We start from the raw sequence: 21,910 nt of genomic DNA on the forward strand, positions 1-21,910 counted from the left end.
ATCCTAGGAGATTTTCTTTAGGATTAACGTTAAATCGATGGTCACAACTTAGAACTATATGAACCGTTGTAACTATAGGTTTGAATATATCACAAATAAGTACCTAAAATATACTTTATTTTTCATTTAAGTATGTAAAACATTTTTTTATCAAAATAAATACCTAAAGTTATTTTTTTATTCAAAAATAGGTACGTAAAGTATTTTATGTCAAAATAGGTACTTAAACTATTCAAACTTTTTCATCTAAGTTCTAAAAAAGTTGGCATGTGGCATTAATTAAAGAATACTTTAGGTACTTAGATGAAAAAATTGATTATTTTAGGTACCTATTTTGACCAAAAATATAACTTTAGGTACTTCTTTTGACCAAAAAATTCTTTAGGTACTTAAATGAAAAAGATGATATACTTTAAGTACTTATTTGTTATATTTGTGAATATCAGATATATTAGCTTGTTAATTAGACAGATATAGTTGCAGGTGATTAATACTTTGCTGCCACACATATAGCTATTCAAGACAAAGAAAAACTTCTTTGTTTACCACAATCACAACATTGGCATATTAGGGGGGCACCAATGTATGAGCAAATTTAAACTAAACAAATTGCCAATAAACTATTGAAGTTATTTTTTGTCACTAAAATTTTGGAAGTTACAAAATAGTCATGAAAGATCATAAACGATTTTAAAATGATCGATAAATCTATCGAACTGCTACAAAATGATCTTTAAACTTATTGATATTATTCTTTTATAACATGCAATGATTAATTCGTAAAAGTTAAATAAATTCAATTGAAATGTCAATGGATCAAATAATTTTAATTGTTTACTTACCTACTACATATGCATGCATATCTGACATTTTCTTTTTGAAGTATCAGTTCAGATATTTTCTCAGTCTATTGACAATACACATATTCTACGGACGTAATTATTCAAATCCTAGAATTTTTAAAAAGAACAATTCTTGTTACCATTGAGTCCAATTAATATGTCATTCTATTTTATCTCTAATTTTACTAACCCTACATAATTTAAAATTTTGAATAATTAATTATGTTGTAATAATTATAAAAGATACGCTCTTCTGTTTGACATGTCTTTTCGAATGTTTCGTGGGATTCCACCGACTAGACTAATTTTCCATGTTGGAATCCAAACACGAACGCACCAACTTTGCGTTGTCTCCCCCATTTTATCTTTTTTTCTCCTAATCATTAAAAAATATTTATATATTTGGGTATTTAAAGCCCCTTTTCTTTAGGAAAATAATTTTTCATGCCCAACACCCTTAATAATTCAACACATTTTTTTTATTGTACTTCTGGTTCAAAGGTTTTACCTTAACTAATTCAGATCGGCTTACTTCACACACCTAATTTTGGTGGGGATTTCCTATATATACAAAAACTCGAACTCAAAACTTTACTTAAACGGTATCAAACTGCTTACTACTTCAATTAACCTCTATCGGTAATAATTCAACACATTTTGATATATAACCAATGACGGCACTTACATGTATTACAAAATAATGCACTTCGCCTTTTATTCCACTGGGAAAAAATCCACTATAAGAAGGGAAGTTGTCATTTGGAAGTTGGCAGCCTAAGAGCCGAAGAGAGGAAGAAGAAGAAAGGAAAGAGAGAAACAATGGGAGAGGAGAGGGAACGTTCAGTTTTGTCCAAAATGATAAACAAAGTGAAACCATTCATTGCAATTGTGTCCCTGCAGTTTGGGTATGCAGGGATGTACATCATCTCATTGATTTCTTTTAGGCACGGCATGAGTAATTTCGTCCTCACTACCTACCGTCACCTTGTGGCCACCGTTGTCATTGCTCCCTTTGCCTTTTTTCTCGAAAGGTTTCGTCTTCGTCTTCTTGATCAGACTGTGTTATTTCATGGATTCATCGTCCATCCTCGGCTTATTGTTTCTTTCCATTGTTTTATGCAGGAAAATCAGGCCTAGAATGACCCTTCCTATCTTCCTCAGGATTGTTGCTCTTGGTATCCTCGAGTAATGCTCGTATCTAAACCTCTTTTCGCATCTTTACGTCGTGAATGGATGCTTGTTCTTGAAATGGGAAAACTTAAAAGGGGTTGATTTGGAATTTGCAGGCCAGTGCTTGACCAGAACCTGTACTATCTAGGGATGAAGGCCACAACTGCAACGTATGCATCGGCTTTCGTCAACATGCTTCCTGCTGTTACCTTCGTATTGGCAATGATTTTCAGGTGAAAAAAAGTCATTTTCATTTTTTTTTCTCATACATATGTTGAATCATTGTTTAATATGCTGATTATGGCAATTCAGGTTAGAGAAGATCAATTTGAAGAAGGTACGCAGTGTAGCAAAGATCGTTGGAACATCAATCACTGTGGTAGGGGCAATGGTGATGACTTTGTACAAAGGTCCAATTGTTGATTTCATAAAATCAGGAGGCACGGAACACCATGTATCCACCACCGAATCCGCCGATAAACACTGGGTTACCGGTACCATAATGATCCTAGCAAGTATCTTAAGCTGGGCAGGTTACTTCATTTTGCAAGTGAGTGAAAACCAAATTCAAAAACTTTGTTTAAAACAGCATATTCCGGTGCTAATTGTATTCCATATGGTGTCTGGTTCAGTCCTTCACTTTGAAAAAGTACCCGGCCGAGCTCTCGCTCACGGCTTGGATATGTTTGGTGGGAATGATAGAAGATGGCATAGTTGCCCTCGTCATGGTCAGGGACCTAAGTGCTTGGAAAGTCGGGTGGGATTCAAGGCTCCTTGCTGCAGCCTACACTGTAAGTGCTTGGTCGTGCTTCTTGTTTCTTGCTTTACGAGTCTTCTTGGCCAGCCATTGATGGACAAGTCTGGTGAATAATCAGGGAATAGTGTGCTCCGGGATAGCGTATTACGTGCAGGGAGTCGTGATCCGAGAACGAGGGCCGGTATTCCTCACATCGTTCAGCCCTCTATGCATGATCATCACTGCTGCACTAGGAACCTTTGTCTTGGGAGAAAAAGTCCATCTTGGAAGGTATATTGACACCAAATAATAACACAAAATTTACATGTTCATATTCATTTAGTGGACTCTGATTGCTTCTTTTGATTCGATTTTCAGCATTCTTGGATCCATTATCATAGTGTCAGGGCTTTACACTGTGGTGTGGGGAAAGAGCAAAGACGGGAAAGACACAGAAACTGATGAGAAAATCAAGGAATTGCCGATCACAAACAGTATTACATCAATCAGTGTTGATGATAGCAGACTTAGCAGTGAGGGAGATGCCAAAATTGTTACTATTCCAGCTTCGAAGAGCTCCTTCGGCACTCGAGGAACATAAAAAAAAACATGTTCCTTAATCTCCATTGTTGATCATTTTCGAGCAGAGTTGTTCTTCGGCTCTGCGTCTAAATAATTTGTGGCTTATATATATTTCATCTTTTGATTGTATTGTGAGGCTTTAATTTGATGAAGTGAAAACTTTGATTCCTATGGGTTTGGTATCTTATTTTCCATATATTTCATTTGGTTAACTACACGGATGATCACTTATGGGTGTGATTTGTCCACTTTTGGTCACTGATTTCGAAAAAACATAAGATATGGTCACTTTCGTTTTTATTTAATTAAGATGTGGTCACACAGAGTTAAATGTCGTTAACAATGGTTAAATATTTTCATATAATCACATATTTGGTCACTGTTATTTACATATTATCTCAATTTATCCCTACTTTGAATAAATTAAAATAAATTTAATCCTCCAATGGAATAATGTCACATGTCACCGTTCGGTTGGAGGACTAACTTATTAAATATATTTAATTATTAACTTAAGAAAAACTTTGAGGCATGTGAATAAAGAGAGGATGAAAAATTGGGTTTTTATGTAACAAAGTTTTTGTTTCTAAAACAATACCCAAAATTTCACTATCAATTGATTTTTAATTTTTTGTGTTGTTAACAGAATCGTTGTTGTTTCTAGAGGTCACGGATATTAAGAGTATTTATTGTAATCATCTTAGCTAAATCGAAAAGAAAAATACATACTATGCTTATCTAAATTTAAAATAAAAAATTGATTTTATTTATTTATTTATTTATATAATTAGGTTAAAATCAACATATCAATGTATAATTAAATCAAACTGAATTTTTCATATCAAGATCTATACATAATTTTTATTCTATTCCTAAGTTCATATGATTTAAAATTTTAATTAATTAATTGAATTCATCGTCAAATGATCTTAATTATAAAATGAAATATTATTCTCACCAGATGTTTTAAATTTAAATAATTATCTTCGTAAGATATTTGTAACTTATCAATAAATTAGTAAATTTCTAAATAAATATTATCTTATCATCTTAAATTGTTTAAAAAATAAAATAAATTTTTAATTAATTAATTATGTTGTAATAAGTAAAAAAGACATGCTGTGCTGTTTGACGTATCTTTTCGAAAGTCTCGTAGGATTCCATTGACCAGTCTGATTATTCATGTTGGAATCCAAACACGAAAGCACCAACTATGCATTGTCTCCCCCATTTTATAAAGCCTTATCTTTGGGAAATTATTTGTTGGGGTAAACTGTCCCTTTAGTACCTAAACTATCATTTTTAGTCCGTTTGAGTATCTAAACTTTCATTTGTTTCAAAGTAATACTTAAATTTTAGTTTTTGTCACATTTCAGTATTCCTGTTCAAAATTTAACATTAATTTTAGAAAAAAAATTGAAAGTTTAGGTAATAAAACAGACTAAAACTGATAATTTACATACTAAACGCGTTAAGTATTTTATGGTAGGGGTACTAAAATTGAAAAAAAACTAAACGTCAGACATGATTTTGAATTTTTTTTGAAAGATTAAGTACTAAAATGGACCAATTAATAGTGCATGTACTAAATGTGTAGTTACCCCTATTTTTATAACTACAGCCCTCAATAATTCTACAAAATTCGATGCATGAAATGACGTCACGAAATATATACTAAAATTTTTAGTGTAACTATTATCTCTAAATGTTTAATAAATTCTTATTTTTTTTAACTATTACTTAGTTCGGCTTATTCTATATAACTTTATAATTTTAAAATTAAATTTAAACATTTATAATAATTTATTTTTGTTTTAATAGAGAAGACAATAAAATTTTGGACAGTACGTGAAAACAAGAGCAAATAATCTCTCTTTTTTTCATTTAAAAATGTTAAAATAAAAGGCAAAAAAGCATAGTCATATAAATATAAAATATAATGAATCAGTCCTTAAAAATGAAAATAAAAATCATTATATAAGCATTATATAAATTTATAAACCATGACCTAAATAAACATGAAGAACAAATACGAGCAGATTGATCAACAAACCAAATATATTTACTCGTATTTTAAATCATGTGAATAGACGTAATTGTGATTTTAACGTATGAACATAACCAAAATGGCCTTAGTAACATCTCGATATAGTCGATAAGACAACAAACTCGAAAATTTAGAAATAGAGCTCGACTCGATTCGAAAACTCACGAGCCTAAAATTTTCAAGCTCGGCTCGAACTCGAAATCAAGAACTGAAGCTCACAAAAACTCGAAAAGAAAAAAAAACTTAAACTTAACTCGATTAAAACCTCAAACTTGAACCTAAACCTCAAATACATGAAAACCTTATATTGCATTTAAAAAAATCAACACATAAATGTTAATATTATTAATAATTTATTTTAAAAAATAAAATCTTAATATATTATATTTTCTAACTGCTTATGAACTTTTTGAGTCGAGTATTTATCAAACTTTAACCGCATACATATCATCCATGGTCGTTTATATCATTTGTCAGTACACATCAGCTGAGGTGGAACACAATAGAAACATGCCCGTGGGGTTCACGCTCTCCTAAAAATTTGAAAAATTATAACTTTAGATATTTAAAATTTTCAAAAAATTTAACTTTGCCCCCATAATTTTTTTTAGAAATTCAATTAAGCTTTAAACTTTTTAAACGTTCTTAATTAAACATCTCTCATAATTTTTAAATTTTTTGTCAAGTCTCTTAAAATTTTAAAAATTTTAGTTAGACTCAAATTTTATTTAAAAAATACAAACCGAACCCTTCAAGATTTTTTTTAAAAATTTTAATTTAAACCTCCAATTTTTTTAAAATTTGAAATTACCCCTTCCTAAATTTTATCCCCAAATTCCGCCACTGTACATGAGAACAAATCTAAGCTCTACCATATAATTACACATCAAGGAAACATAGAAATGTGCTCACTTCTACGTCAAACTGTTCAAAATATGGCATTGAAGCTTCAAAAATGAGGTTCATCATTGTTAAAACAAATCACGGGGTGAAGGAAGGACAAGGGAGCTGAGGGTAACGGTCCTAATGGAGTGTCGGTGGTGATAGTGTGTGAAATGAAGTGCCCTTCCAAAGGGGTAGCTACGACTGTGGGACACGTCGTCACTCTTTTTTTTTCAATTATTATTATTCATTATTGTACAACAAACTTGACAACTTTCGAATGCATTAGAGGATATTTTTGTGACAGAAATAAAAGTTTTCACCACAAAGTGAGGAAAATTACGAGTGGGTCAATAGAACCTTCAATTACCCACCGACATCTAATACTGAGAGGGAAGGAGGAGGGCACACCAAACAAACAACCTCCCATCCAACACCTACTGACCAATCCAATTCAAAGGGACCAAAAGAATATACAATGTGTTTGTGAAGAATGCTTATTGTGCAACTTAGTTGCGGCGGTAATGAAGTTAATCGAAGCTCGATGAACGGCTCCATCGGCCCTTGAGGTACTACTCTAACGACATGGATTGCTCGATGCTGCTCATGGAGGCCGAGTCTTCCTCGACATCAAGCAACGCTAGACTAAGATGGGATTGAAGGTTTGACTGAGGAGGACAACCTTCATCATCCAATGTATCATATCCTTCCGAGGCCTCCACTTGTAGTCTTGCCCACTTGGTCACATCAGCATCACCTTGTAGCAGCTTCACAACCTTTGGTAATCACGTAAAAACAAGATTAATCATCCAATTTCACAGCACAAGTGCAGCTACGATCATTCAACCACACCCTTAAAGGACCAAAGGTGACTTACAACGCTCATTTGAGGTCTAGCCCTAGGGGCATGCCTAATGCAAAGTGTAGCAGCGAGAACCATCCTCTCCATCTGGTCACTGTCATAGCCACCAGCCAAGCTTGGGTCTAAAAACTGGGAAAACTTCCCACCCCTTAATATTGGCTTCGCCTGGACATGGTCAAATTTTTGTTTTAAATACGAAATTAAAAGATGGACTAAAGAAATGATACGAGTCAGATGGCATGAGCAAAAGGGACTTACCCACATGACCAAACTCTCTTGGCCTTTTGGACAGTCACTGCTTATTGGTTTTCTTCCAGAAAGCAGCTCAAGCAGCACGACCCCAAATGCATAAACATCGATTTTGTCGTTTACTTTACCATACATGAAGTACTCAGGAGCCAAATAGCTGGAACAAATGGTAAGACATTTATTTATAATTGGTTTAGGGGATGAAGCAAGGATTGTGTGAGACAGTCTCTGCTACGGTAAGTAATCTTAGGGGAGTTTTTCACGTTTGTACATATCATTACCCTTTGAAATACATGAATACAATTAAAAACTTGTAAGGTTTATCATCTTGAAGTGAAAATTACATACCCAAAGGTCCCTGCAACATCGGTGCAGGTTATATATGAAGAAGTCGTTGATGCCCATTTAGCAAGTCCGAAATCTGAGAGCTGCATAAACCAGGCAAAAACAAGAACAATGACATTTTATTATCGAATTCGAAACCAATATATATATATACACACACACATTAGGCAAACAAAAACTAAACGATACCTGAGGCTCAAAATCATCAGAAAGTAATATGTTTGACGATTTAACATCACTGTGGATCACAGGGTGGTCACTGTTAGTATGTAGATAATCCAAGGCCTCTGCCACCCCAGTTGCAACTTTGTATCTTTCATTCCAACCAAACGCATTAGGATCCTTCTTATTACCTGAATTATAAATAAGCAACTTCAGAAACTAGTTTCTGATATCAAATAACATGATAATAAGATCCGAATCTCTTTTTCCGATATTGAATACGCACCATGAAGGTTTTCTTCAAGGCTTCCTCTTGATAAGAAATCATAAACCAAGAGAAGATTGTTATCCTCATAGCAGAATCCCAAGAGGGAAATAATGTTCTTATGATGCAATGTAGTAATCATCTCAATTTCTATAACAAACTCCTTCAATACTTCTTCAGAAGGCTTTAGGATTTTCACCGCGAGTTCCTTGCCGTCTCGAAGGCAACCCTTATAAACCCGACTACTGCCTCCTTTCCCAATCAAATTATCTGCAAAAGAAACCAGGAAATAAAGAAGTTTTACAGGAGGAAAAGGTAAAAGTAAATTGTTACAGGGGAATTATGAATTTAAAACATACCAGCCAAGAAATTCGATGTTGCTGAAACAAGTTCTTTGTACTTGAACAATCTGCAAGTTGCAGAGTATTTCTCATGAAGACCCTCCAATTCTTTTGGCAGGTTTATTGAGTTGTTATCAAGAGAAAGTGGAGTAATGGCATTTTCTTTACCAACTGGAACAATTGCACCTCTTTCGCCATCGAAATTAGAGGACTTCAATTCAATTTGATCACGCCCTTCTTGCTTCTGATATGAATTGGTTATGGAAAGAGTACTCCTAGAGGGCAACCGCATCAACCACTGAACCACAGATATCTGCCTCAAGGAAGACCTGTCAGGAACTTGCTGTTGTCGATCTGATAAAACCGCACCGCCAAGTAAAGGCCAACCGGGTCTGATTTCAGGCAATTGATTGATCAACATGGAAATCGAACATGATGCAGCCTCAGCCTTTTGTACTGGCACTATAGCCAAGGATTTCTCTCCATCATTCGCATCATCACCACAACTTGACTCATTTGCAGGTTGGTGGCAAGAATTGCGCAGCAAAAACTTATTTCCAGATCCACAAACGAAGCAGTTTTGCTTTCCGTCACTCTCGACATCACCCGAACCCGCTCTCAATAAGGCCTGGTGGAACCTTTTTTCCTTAGAGTCGTCTGAATTCATTTTGGTCGCGGCATTGGCAATCCCTTCACTTAGCACTTTCGAATTCTTTTTCAATGTTATCGTTCGGTGAAGCACATTAAGCAAGCTATTTCGTTTCTGATCTTCATTCCCTATAAAAGAGAACAAGACAAATATTTTCCTTAAAGTCCACCAAAATCTTACATGAAATCCAAGAACTTGACAGGCGAAACAAAGCCTTTACCTTGAGAACCAAAGGTGGTCCCTGTAGAACCCTCTTTGTGGAACACAACTTTGCCATTATTAACAGCAAGAATAGAACAGTTCTTGGCTAGTTTCTTAGCACAGTACTTAGCTACCGATGTCGATGATCGGATTTTATGGGTTTTGGCTGCAGTACCAACTATAAGCTTTGTTGCAGAATAAGATTTTGCTTCCCTCACTAAAATTTTGGAAATTGAGGTACCTCTGCATATCTTAAGTTTGAGATCCACCTGCAAGATGATCACCCAAAATCAAAATCTCTCTCACGACTTAAATTTGATATGGGAAATGTTCAATCAATTGGTCTTTGCAATGTAGATGGAGCTAAATTGAGCATGCAGGGAAAGATCAGCTTTTCCAGTTGACCAAACAGAAAGAAAAATGAGAATAACAAATTCATCATGAAATTAAACCTGTTTCAAATTGCAGAAGCCTTCATAAACAGCGAGAATAGAGTCGAACGCTTTAACAAGCGATAAAAGTGAAGATTTTCCATCTCGATCCACAATTTCTACATACACACAAAAAAAATTCCAACTTTAATATACGAGTAAAAAATTCAAACCCCAAAAATATTTTTGCAAAAAAAAAGGAACACCAAAACATTTCACTGACCATTGTTACCAAGAACATGAAGAGCAATCACACAGTCACCAGGCTGAGCCACCTTAACCAAAGCCCATGTCAAAAGCTCTCTACTTGGCGAATCAAACTTCACCCCAACAACCACCATCCCTCCTCCTCCTCCTCCTCCACCACCACAAGAAACCGTCTCTTTGTCTCCAACAAAACCATATTGTAGCATTTTCATTTCAGCGTTTTTGCTGTCCTTCCTTGCATAGACCAAAGTTCAGGCTCATATCACTCCTTATATATACATATATAGAGACGGAAGTGTCGGGTTGATTCTCAAGGAAGATGGAAGAGAAGCAAGTGTTTGCGTGCGGTTTTTTCAGGCTTAACTGTCCAACCAGACCAGAAAGAGACGGAAGGAAAGAGGGAGAGATGACTTTTTATAGAAACAATCTCAGTTTTTACATGTTGAAATTATTAAACAATTGATTTGCTTGTTTTAACTTCCTTGTTTATTAATAAATGGTCCTCCCGTTTAAAATATAAATTCTTAGATCTTAGATAATAATGAATTCATTAAATGAGCATGCCCACTGAAATGCTAAACACCAAAGCCTTGCATCGTACTGCGGAAAAACAGTAAAATTAGGACAACTTTTTCTCTCTAAAAAATTCATTTTAATGTTAATACGAATATATCAATGGTGACTTAAATTTGTTAAACTTCTCTATTTTCATCTTAATGAAAGTGTTTTTTTAAGTGATCGTTATGACAATTAAACCAGCAAGCTTACTTGTAATAACTTTCACACCCGATTCGTTTAACTGTAACTGTCGAAGTTAAGTTGATTATAAAACAAGACAACCTTTCCCATACAGAAACAAGGTCCATAGCCATAGGACCAAAACAACAGTGTCTCGAATTATTATTGTGGTTAAACTGGTCTCTCACAATTTCCAACAAACCTAATTTGCTAAAACTTCTACCTCTTACAAAATTAAATAAAACAGATAAAACCCTTTTTTTTTCTCCCTCCCGGTTATAAAGTTTCGTCCTAATTAATTCGTATCGACCAGCATCGTACATTTGATTTTGGTGTGTGAGTCTCTCAGCGGGAATTTTCTACATACGCAATGATTCGAACTCAAAACCTTGTTTAAACGATATCAAATTATTTATCACTTGAACTTAGGGATGACAAATGGGCAGGTCAGGTGCGGATACCACTCCCCTATACCCATGCCCACCTAATATTTTCAAATCTACACCCACCTACGCGCGTACATTCTCAAATTCATCCCCACACCCACTACTCAATTGGAGACGTACCCGACTAGACCCACCTGACAGCAACCTTAAGTTATACATAAGCAATAAACATAAAACAAACACTTCCATTAAGAAGCATAATAATTTATAGTTAAATTATAAGTTATATCTTACACAATATTAAGATTTATAAATTAGTCTTTAAAATTATACCTAAATTCATAATGGTCCAAAATTTAATGAGTATTTAGTGTGCGGGCGAATGCGGGGTGAGTAAGATCTTAAACCCATCACCCGCGACGGGTACCACTTTCTACATTCACACCCGCCCACTACCCACTAAAATTATACACATCTCCTTTCCAATTGAAATAAATACGATACGAAATCTACGAAATTACACCCGTTTGTCATCTCTATTTTAACCAACCGTTGATAAAACTTTTTTTTTATTTTATTTACTCAGTGTTGAGACACCCAAATCCCTGCATTAGGACATGTAGATAATGCAAACAAAACAATGATTTTCAGCTGTCACTCACTTATCAATGGTGTTTCCTTACAGTTCCGAGTTGCTAACGATTGGCAGTTAAAGTGGGGTTTGGATGTCCAAAACGACACATTAAACCAAGAAGCAAAGAAAACTACGCCTGACCGCAATGATTTAGTTTTCATTAATCTCTCTGTTGAAAATAGGTAAATGTATACTTAAACTCTCTCCATATTTACTAATACAGTTCAGTAATCCACTACTATTATTGATTGTGATTAATTAAAATTGCAAGTTCTTTTAAAATAAGTTAAATGTTCATTTAAGAACAACACAAATACAAAGCCTATTAATGAGCTTTGCCTTTAATTGTTTTGACAAGCTGAGCTATTTACTGTTCATTTGACTTATATTACTTTGACTTTTTAGTCTAAATTAAGTTATATTATTTTTAGGGTAAATATCTTATCTAGTCACACACTTATTCTTGTGATACCATTTTGGTCATCCAATTTTTTTTTTCTTCAAATTCATACACAACATCACGTTTTTGTTTCATTTTGTTCATTATCCGTTAAAAAATAAATAGAGCTACTGATGTGGTATTTTTAAAATTTTTTAAATGGTTATATGGTATTACCTTATGGTAACACTTTGCATCACTATCAATTTTTAACGGCGTGTGATCAAAACAGAACTAAAATGTTACATTAGGTATAGTTTAAAAAATAATAATTGGTTGACCAAAACATAATCACGAAACAGGTGAGTGGCTAAATATCAACTTACTTAAGAAAATAAATTTATTTAAATAGCAATTATACAAATATATGATTTATAATTATATATATATATATTAAGAAAATATAAAGGTTTATTTAAGAAAATAAAGTTATTTAAATATTTTGTTAATTGTGTTAAAGAGTGTTCTACGTAATGCTTTTATTTTTTAAAAATACCATTCTTAAAATAATCCCCAACGTATTTAGGGTTCTTGGCGTTCTCAAAATGGCTGGTGTTTTCAAGTAACCAATGGTGACTATTTTAACAGACAGAAAAAGAAACTTGAATTGTCAGTTGGTGACCTGGTTTTCTACGACAGAGACATTGAATCTAAGAGGTTTACAACTTTTGTTTCTTAATTAGCTTAGACATGAATGCATGCATGATGAAGCTAGACAGCCTGAAAATATATCAGATAAGATTGATCTTATTACAATATTCCCTTGTAGCTGCTTATTATAATCAATATTGTGTACTAGCTTGATTGGTGTCGAAGAAATTTTTTTTATTAACCTAAGGTGATTACAAAGTAATATATGTTTTAAATACTCTTAACCAATTAATAATAAACGTTAAATCATCCTGCTGCAGTCTCTGATACTCGAACCCGTGACCTCTAATAACAACAACGATTCTTTTAACCACTCAGGTAAGTTCTTTTATTTTGCAATACGGATATCTAGATAACATCCGTAACCCAACTTTGTTACCTGAGATTGTGGATGGCTCGAACAAGGGAGAAACAATTCATTGGAGGGTCACTCGAGTTGATGAGCGAAACAACCTCATAATTGTTTATTTTATTGATAGTACGATGGTCACCCTAAAATTTTACTTATTTCAAACAAAAAATTATGTTAATATTATACTTAAAAAAATATTTTTAGAGCCGTCATTAGGTTGGGCACGGGACCTGAACTCGACGGGTCCCGACCCGATCGGGTCGTTTTTTTTATTTCGTATTCGGGTTGGGTTTTTTAAGTGTGATGTTCAGGTCGGGTTGGGTTCGGGTTTAAGGTGAAAAAATCCGATCCGACCTGAAAAAATATATAATTTTATCTTATATATTTAGGAATAATTACAATAATACCCCTATATATAAATTTTTTTTCAATTAAGTCATTGTTTTTATTGAATAAAAATAATATTTTTATTATTATTTCGGGTCGGGTTGGATTTCTAAGTTATATGTCGGGTCAGGTTCAGGTCGGGTGAAATTTTATTTTAGTCGGGTCGAGTCGGGTCGGGTCTCAGGTAGTGGAGGATCATTTATTCTCGGATCAGGTCGGGTGGACCAAAAACCCGACCCGATCCGACCTATGACCATCCCTAGCCGTCACTAAACACAACTGTAATACAACCAACTTGATTCAAGCATTTAGTTTGGATATGGTCTAATGTTTGGTCACAATAAGTAGGTATATTTCTTTTTTCATGCATGTGAAAACTGTGCTATATATATATATGTATATTGATTTGGATTGAATATGATGATCATACGGAAAAATTAATTCATTTTTCACCAAAAATTGCAAATTGCAGATCTTTTTATCGCCTAATTTTAAAATAATTTTAATTATATATAATAAAATTTTGTAAGTGAAAATGTAATAAAAATCGACAAACATAAAATATATCACATATATATGAGAAGTAATATTTAATGTAGTTCGACTTTGTATACGTCTATGGATAAGAAAAATAATTATAAATAAAGAGATCATAAAGAGTACAAAAAATCGACATAACATCGTTACAAAACTCGACATAGAAACGCGTATAATTATAAAGGTAATTAAGACGTATTTTGTATTTATAGTGAAAACAAATTTAGTCATCAATAATTTTTTATAAAAATTCCGACCTAAATAAATTCAATCGTTAAGTAATCTTTAACTACTAAAATTACAATAAAATTCAGTTTCATTATCATTTAGAATATGAATCAATATGTAACAATCTTCTCATTGACACAAATTTCATTTGATATTGGTATTTAGGTCGTCAACGACTTCAATTATTACGCACGTCAAATATATGTGAAAATTCCACCTCCAAGTATTCAACAACATCAATTTTTAATAAATATTCATTAAAACGTCGTTTGATCAATTGAAAATTACTTCAACTACGATTTTAATTAAATTGATTATCCTAACAAATTTTCGAAAATTTGTGTTATTATTATCATTAGATGCCGAGATTTTTTGAAATATTTATAATATAATGCATTTTCTTTTATTTACATTAATTCTAAATCATTCTTTTAAAATTGTTCATTTTAAGCAAACCTCCTTTAATTTATATACTTAACTAATACTCTAATTTTCAAAATTCACCATTTTAAACGTTTTCAATTAAATCTCACTTAATTAAAATAAATCTAAACATCTAAATTTATTTTTAACTCGAAAATTATTTTTCAAAGAAATCTTAATCTATTAACTTATTCTATACTCAATCCTATTAATTACTATTATTTTTAGACAAATTTTTAATAGTTTGAATCGATTATAAAATGGTATTTATTTTAAAAACTTTTAGCTATTGACAACGTACATACACTCTACAGACGTAATTAATCGAATCCGGGATTTTTATGAAGAATAATACTCTATTTTATTGACTGAAGTCATTTAATTGATTCTTTTTAGATGTTATATTTAAATAATCTCTCAATATGATTAAAAAAGCATGAACACATTAACCTGGAACACAATCTAAGATTGGTGATGTAACACCCCTAACTCATATTCGACCCGAATACAAGTCTGAGATGTCACATTGACTTTTCAAACTTTGATTCTTAAAGAAAAACCTCGGGAATTTAAAACTTTCATTAAAACACAATACTTTAATTTACATAAAAGATACCACTTAATACAAAATAGATAAGAGCATTCGTAATTAACCACTTATTACATACCAACACTCTATACACAACAAAATACCTACTTTGTCAATTACTTCTGATCTGATTTCTTAGTAATGTTGATGTTCGTGCCACTTCTATTCTGAATCTTCTTATTTCTTGGTACCTACGTGTAAATCACTTACACGCTAAGTCATAGACTTAGTGAGGCAATAAATGAATATGCAACAATATCTTCATGAATATGCATTCTTACCATTTCCTTCATGACATTTCAATATCCATGTATCTATTACACAATAACATATATAATCATATCATGCATGTACGAAACTTACCTTCTTGTACCACTTTCACTTTACTTTGTATTTCAATTGCCCATGTATATTTTTGAGAATAGAGGTATGTGAGTACATTGAGGTTGTGCACTAATGCTGTCACCACAGCTCGTATCAATTCTCTCATGGGGCACCGAACCTTAGTTCAGTATTCGTCCCGAAGGACTGTTATATATGTCCCGTAGGACCACTACATCCCGAAGGACTACGTCCTGAAGGACTATTATACCCTCGACTCTTGGCATGCCAATTACACCTATAGCTCTCATATCGTATACCATGGGCATTATTCTTATATTTCATATGTTCATGTACTCATGTCATTTCTCTTGTGATCATGTAGCTCATGTCACTTACTTCATGTCATGTTCTCATATCACATATCATATCACATGAACATATATATGCCTTATGCATGTATTACAATAATTATCATGTATGTATGTTCACAAGTATTGTACTATGAAAATCAATATAGGGATTAGACTTATCACAAGTCTTATTCCATTATACTATACATATAGTATGCACTCACCTTAGCTTTGCTTTGATTCGATGCTAATCCTTTGATCGTTCTGGAATAAGCTTACTTTTAGTATCTACATAATCACACATGGATCTATATCAGTATTATAGCTAATATACTCTAATGGTTCACTCTTTAGATTAAGATAAATGGCAATTTCCTCTTTTAACGAAGGTATGCATCGATGCACACCTTGTGCATCGGTGCATAAAATGCATTCGATGTTTTATTATTAATGGGATGCATCGATGCATGCCTTATGCATCGATGCACTAATTGCATTCGATGTTTTTATTTTAAAAGAGTGCATTGATGCACTACCTGTGCATCGATACACCTTCAAACAATTTCTGGGTTTTAATCTTGATGCATCGATGCACTATGAATATGCATCGATGCACTCTGCCCAGAATCCTCTTTTTGAACCTGAAAATTCATTCATTTTGGATTAAATCCTTCATGTTTAATCCGCTTTTTTCATTCTTAACTCTAGTACACATCCTTAAACCAATTTATACTCATTTATTTCATCTTAAACCTCCAAATCCTATCCCTCATATGTAATTCAAGAATTACATCAATAATTCAACATGTTTGAATTCCACTTTTAACACTTCGTATATCTTAACTAGATTGATGACAAATCAAATTTAACTTTCAATTCTAGTTATGAACTCTATTCCAAGATTTCATTTAAGAACTTCAAATCTTAAATCTCTCCTAACTCCATCATCCTTTGATGTTAAGATAACTTAAGCTTTCCTTAAGCTTAGTTATCATCTAATAATCAAAAACCAATCTTAAATTTAACAAGAAACTCAATAATCAGAAATCTTACCTTTGCTTTGGTTCACACACACAAGGAAGAAATAATAAGAAGAAAACTCTGGAAGCCTTGGGTGTTTTCTCCCCTTCCACCCACGTGTATCCTTATATATATATACTTATCCTTTCTTTAATTATTTTTCCTTGCAATTACTCTATTGTCATTCCATTCCTTATTCTTTTCAATTCCATCCTACACAATAATTTACATGTAAATCTTTATACTATTCATTCATTTTATTTTAACCACCAAATTATGAGACTTTACAATTTAGTCACTAACCCGGTATTGAGGATGTTACATTCTTGGAGGTGTGATTTATCTACCCTCTCAACCAGGGATAGATTGAGGGGTTAGGGGCGGAGCTATGTTGTGCCCAAAGGGCCACCGGCTAGTGGTGTAAACGAGCCGAGTCGAACTTGAGTATTGCTGAGCTCGACTCGACTCAAAAACTCTGAAATGAAGCTCAACTTGAAAACTCGCGAGCTTACAATTTTTAAGCTCGACTCGAACTCGAAATCCTGAACTGAAGCTCGTGAGCAGCTCGAAATGAAAAAAAAATAATCTTAAACTTAACTAGATTGAAGCCTCAAACTCGGACCTGAATCTTAAATACATAAAAGTCTTACTGTATTTTTTTAAAAAAATCAACGTTAATATTATTAATAATTCTTTTTTTAAAAATAAAATCTTAATATATTATACATTCGAGCTGCTCACGAGCTTTTTGAGTTGAGTATCAAGCAGCTCGTTTCGGCTCGTTAAGAATTCGAGTCGAACTCGAGCTCGAGTTGAGTTCATTCGATCCGAGCTCGACTCGATCCGAGTATTTATCGAGACTTGACCGAGTCGATCTCGAGTAGCTCACGATCTATCTCGTCTCATTTACAACCCTATCACCGACTCCTGTAATTTTTTTATTTTTATCTAATAGTATTTTAGTTCATTTAAAAATAAGTATTTAAATTAAAAATACAAAAAATTATTAAATATTTAGTCATGTAGGACTCAAACTAAAGAAAGATAATCCAATGTTTTCATTTTTTTGTCTAATAACAATTTAGGTCATTGTAAGTTTAAATAGTTGATAAATTAAACATTACCTTATGAATTTTAAGGTTAAATACCTAATGAGCCATTATATTTTTCTTAAAAAATTTAATATTTTGGTCTTTGGCTGCCAATATCTAATATTGACTCCGTTCTTAGGGACAGTGGAGACAGTAGCCCCTGAAAAAGTTAACATTATCATATATTTTAGATTTTTTATATGTATTTTCTATTGAAAACAAGTTTTGACCTGCCGAAATTTTAATTCACCCGCTTAAATTTAAGTTCGCCATTTAAAATAAACTTTTGTGTCGGTCTCTGCTTTCAATAGAGGCAGTAAATAGAAGACATTAAGAAATAAAAAATATATAATGAAAAACTAAAAGTTCAAATAGCAACAACATCAACTTCATCGAAAAGTGTACTCCACAAAGTAAAGGAACTTCAAACTGATCGTATTACTCGCCAGCAATGATGATGATATAATCATAAAAGAACAGTGATAATCGGGATAGATTGAGAGGGCGGGTGAGAACAATCGTCGTCATGAAAATTTAAAATACTAAATACTTTAGATTTTTATGTGTATTTCTTATTGAAAATATGTTTTCGTCCCTATAATTTTATAAGTTCAAATTCACTGTTAATATTCAAGCTCACTCCAACATAAAATCATGTGTCCATATATAAATGGCTGTCTTTGAATGACAGAAAGAGTAGAATCAATGATAAAATGTCAATTTATATATTGAAAAAAAATGTCCTTCAGATTAAGAACTAGAAGCCTGAATAATTTTGATACCATGTGAGAGTATAGGGACGGTTTCGGGCCGGGGATTGGTCCCCCTTCCCATCCCTGTTTAAAAAATTCGTATCCGTCCCTGTTTAAAAAATCGTAGGAATTTAAACGGGGATTTCCATCGGGTAATCGAGGAAAACCGCGGGAAAACGGGTATCCCGTTTAGCATAAACAATTATTTAAATATATTTAAATTAAATATATATTTTTAATTTAAATTAAATTTATTAATATTATATATATATATATATATAAAATAATTATTTTTAATATTTATCGGGTCGGGTATCAGGCCGGGTATTCGGGTAATTGGGGCGGGGATTACCAAACCCGTCCCCGTTTAAAACATTCGGTTTTTCCCATCCCCGTCTATCATCCCCGAACCCGACCCGATTAATTCGGTTTTTCCCGACGGATTCGGTTTTTTTTGCCATCCCTATGTGAGAATATGGACGTCAATAGTAAAAAAGAATGATGGGTGATGAAATGGAAGGGGAGAAAGAAACATGTAAACATACCCAAATTTTTTTAGAATAGGGTATTAAAATTTTGGACCCCTATTTTTTAATTTCTAGATCCGCTACTGGAGGGCACTAAGGCTTTAGATTAAAAAATGCAGAGAACGAAAATATGCTGTAAATTTATTATTAGAAATGGATTCAATTTATGGGTACAATCTTAGTTGGGTCTAAGATTATAACAAAATTAATAACAAACCCAACTGAAAAACTAATAAGCTTTTCTAATAACAAATCCAATAAACTAATTAATTTCTAACAGATCTCCACTTATCTATTAATTTTTTTATTGATATAATTATAGTTTAATCCTCCATATTTAGATGTTCTTTCATTTAATCTAATTTTAAAAATATAAAAATAAATATTACATATATTTTTAAAAAATTAAATATATATAGTAGGGTGTGGAGTGCAGAACGCACGGGTGATTATAGTGTCCGGAGTGGATATCGGCTGTTACAACCAGAGGTCGAATTATCGCAACCTGCGAAAGCCGTTTTAAATTTCATCTGGACTTGCTCTTGTCAACGAAAGATTAAACTGCAGGTTTGGCGTTTTTCTCAGAATTTTATCCCTACTATGGAGAATCTTCACTCTAGACGACGAGTTACTATGGACCCTTATTGCCGAAGATGCGTGGGAACAATCGAAACATGAGTTCATGCAGTGCGAGATTGTATTATTGCAAATCAGCTATGGGGGTTGTTAGGGTTTCATTGGCCTATTCGTATTTTTCTCGTCAAATTTATTAGAATGGCTACACTGGTTATTCACAAATTATGATCGGAGACGACATGTTGAGATTCTAATTACTACCTGGGTGCTTTGGTATAGCCGGAATCTTCATTACCATCAAGGATAATTGTTAAGGGGAGAGGATTTACTTACCTTGGTGCGATCCCATAGCCGAGAAGACTCAGCTGGTGATGTGTTGTGTCAGGGGCAACTCCAGATCTCATCCCAACCTCGCTGGTGTCCACCCCGTGCTCCCACCGTAAAAGTATATTCTGACACCCGATTTTTGTTCCATCAAAAGACAGCTTGGTCAGGAGTGATTGTAAGAAATGAAATAGGTGATATATTGGGAGCTTGCCGTGTAAGGGTTCCTAGAGTTACCTCCGCTTTCATGGCTGAGGCGTATGCTGCTGTGCATGCAATAATTTTGCCGTGGATTTGGGTTTCGATGATGTTGAGCTCGAAGGGGACTCACGAACGGTGATTTTGAAGCTCTCCTCACCAGCTCAGGACAGATCGGAGATCAGTGCGCTGATTTGAGAGGCAAGACAGCAGGCGTTGGCTTTTCGTCGGTGTAGCTTTCGTCACACTCCTCGTGCCGAAAATCAGGCGGCCCACCGGTTAGCTGCTGCAGAAGGCTTGGATGGCGATAATCGTTATTGGATTGAAGAGGCGCCTCGAAGTGTTGAGCGACAAGCTTCTGAAGACCGGCGTTGGTTGGATCCCCCTAGCTGCTCTGTGTTTGGGGAGTTCTTAAGGCTTGATTCTTTTCTGTTTTTCTCTCTTCGCTTTTGATCCTTTTTCTCTCTATTTTTAGAATAGAGAAAATAACTTCAGTGACCGAAAATCCCAGATAATATATGATTTTGATCAATTTTTTTTTATTTGCGAAAATGACTAACAAAATCGTAATGCGATCTCTAATTCGTATTGCGATCTCCACAATCGTAAATTCGCGTTGCGATTTTCCATTTCGCGTTGCGATAGTTGAAAATCGCGTTGCGATTTTCCATTTCGCGTTGCGGTAGTCTACAGTTGTCGTTGTGATAGTCTACAGTTGTCGTTGCGATTTTCTAAATTCGTTGCGAAAATTTGTTGTGATAGTTAAAAAAAAATATTTTGTTTCTCTAAAAAGATAGTATCTGCGCGGACGTGTCGAAGACACGTATTACCACGACCATTACCACGACCACGACCACGACCACGACCCGACCCGACCCGATTGGAAACAAGTGTTGGTAATGCTCAATCCCACATAGTATTGGAAACACTATTGGGAATGGTATTTAAGGCTTGGCTTTCCCACTTCCTTGTTGAGTGATAGAGAACAAGGGGGATTCTCGCGCGCCGCCGCCGCTGCCGTCCGTCTCGGGTCGGGTCGTGGTCGTGGTAATACGTGTCTTCGACACGTCCGCGCGAATACTATCTTTTTAGAGAAAATTCTTAAGAAACAAAATCTTTTTTTTTAACTATCACAACGAATTTGAAAAATTGCAACGACAACTGTAGACTATCGCAACAACAACTGTAGACTATCGCAACGCGAATTTGCGATAGTGGAGATCGCAATGCGAATTAGAGATCGCATTGCGATTTTGTTGGTCATTTTCGCAAATCCAAAAAAAATTGGTCAAAAACAAAATCTTTTTTTTTTAACTATCACAACGAATTTGGAAAATCGCAACGACAACTGTAAACTATCGCAACAACAACTGTAGACTATCGCAACGCGAAATGGAAAATCGCAACGCACGA

The 21,910-nt window shown here is 33.9% G+C and overlaps 2 protein-coding genes across 2 annotated transcripts; one reads left to right on the forward strand and one right to left on the reverse strand.

Moving 5' to 3' along the window:
* Positions 1-1,607: 1,607 nt before the first annotated feature.
* Positions 1,608-3,459, forward strand: LOC120169065 (WAT1-related protein At4g08300-like). The gene is made up of 7 exons (XM_039177291.1): positions 1,608-1,873; positions 1,965-2,027; positions 2,129-2,245; positions 2,325-2,562; positions 2,645-2,803; positions 2,888-3,039; positions 3,127-3,459. Exons 1-7 carry the CDS (start codon positions 1,662-1,664, stop codon positions 3,347-3,349), a joined length of 1,164 nt encoding a protein of 387 aa, XP_039033222.1. The 5' UTR covers positions 1,608-1,661; the 3' UTR covers positions 3,350-3,459.
* A 3,070-nt stretch (positions 3,460-6,529) lies between these two features.
* LOC120169073 (probable receptor-like serine/threonine-protein kinase At5g57670) lies at positions 6,530-10,198 on the reverse strand. The gene is made up of 10 exons (XM_039177301.1): positions 9,988-10,198; positions 9,786-9,883; positions 9,353-9,602; positions 8,502-9,260; positions 8,164-8,412; positions 7,905-8,068; positions 7,719-7,798; positions 7,380-7,527; positions 7,137-7,286; positions 6,530-7,035 (listed from the first exon to the last, which is right to left on the reverse strand). Exons 1-10 carry the CDS (start codon positions 10,181-10,183, stop codon positions 6,832-6,834), a joined length of 2,298 nt encoding a protein of 765 aa, XP_039033232.1. The 5' UTR covers positions 10,184-10,198; the 3' UTR covers positions 6,530-6,831.
* Positions 10,199-21,910: the final 11,712 nt, after the last annotated feature.

The sequence above is a fragment of the Hibiscus syriacus genome, unplaced genomic scaffold (assembly GCF_006381635.1).
Source record: "Hibiscus syriacus cultivar Baekdansim isolate YM2019G1 unplaced genomic scaffold, ASM638163v2 tig00111745_pilon, whole genome shotgun sequence".
Classification (NCBI taxonomy): Eukaryota; Viridiplantae; Streptophyta; class Magnoliopsida; order Malvales; family Malvaceae; genus Hibiscus; species Hibiscus syriacus.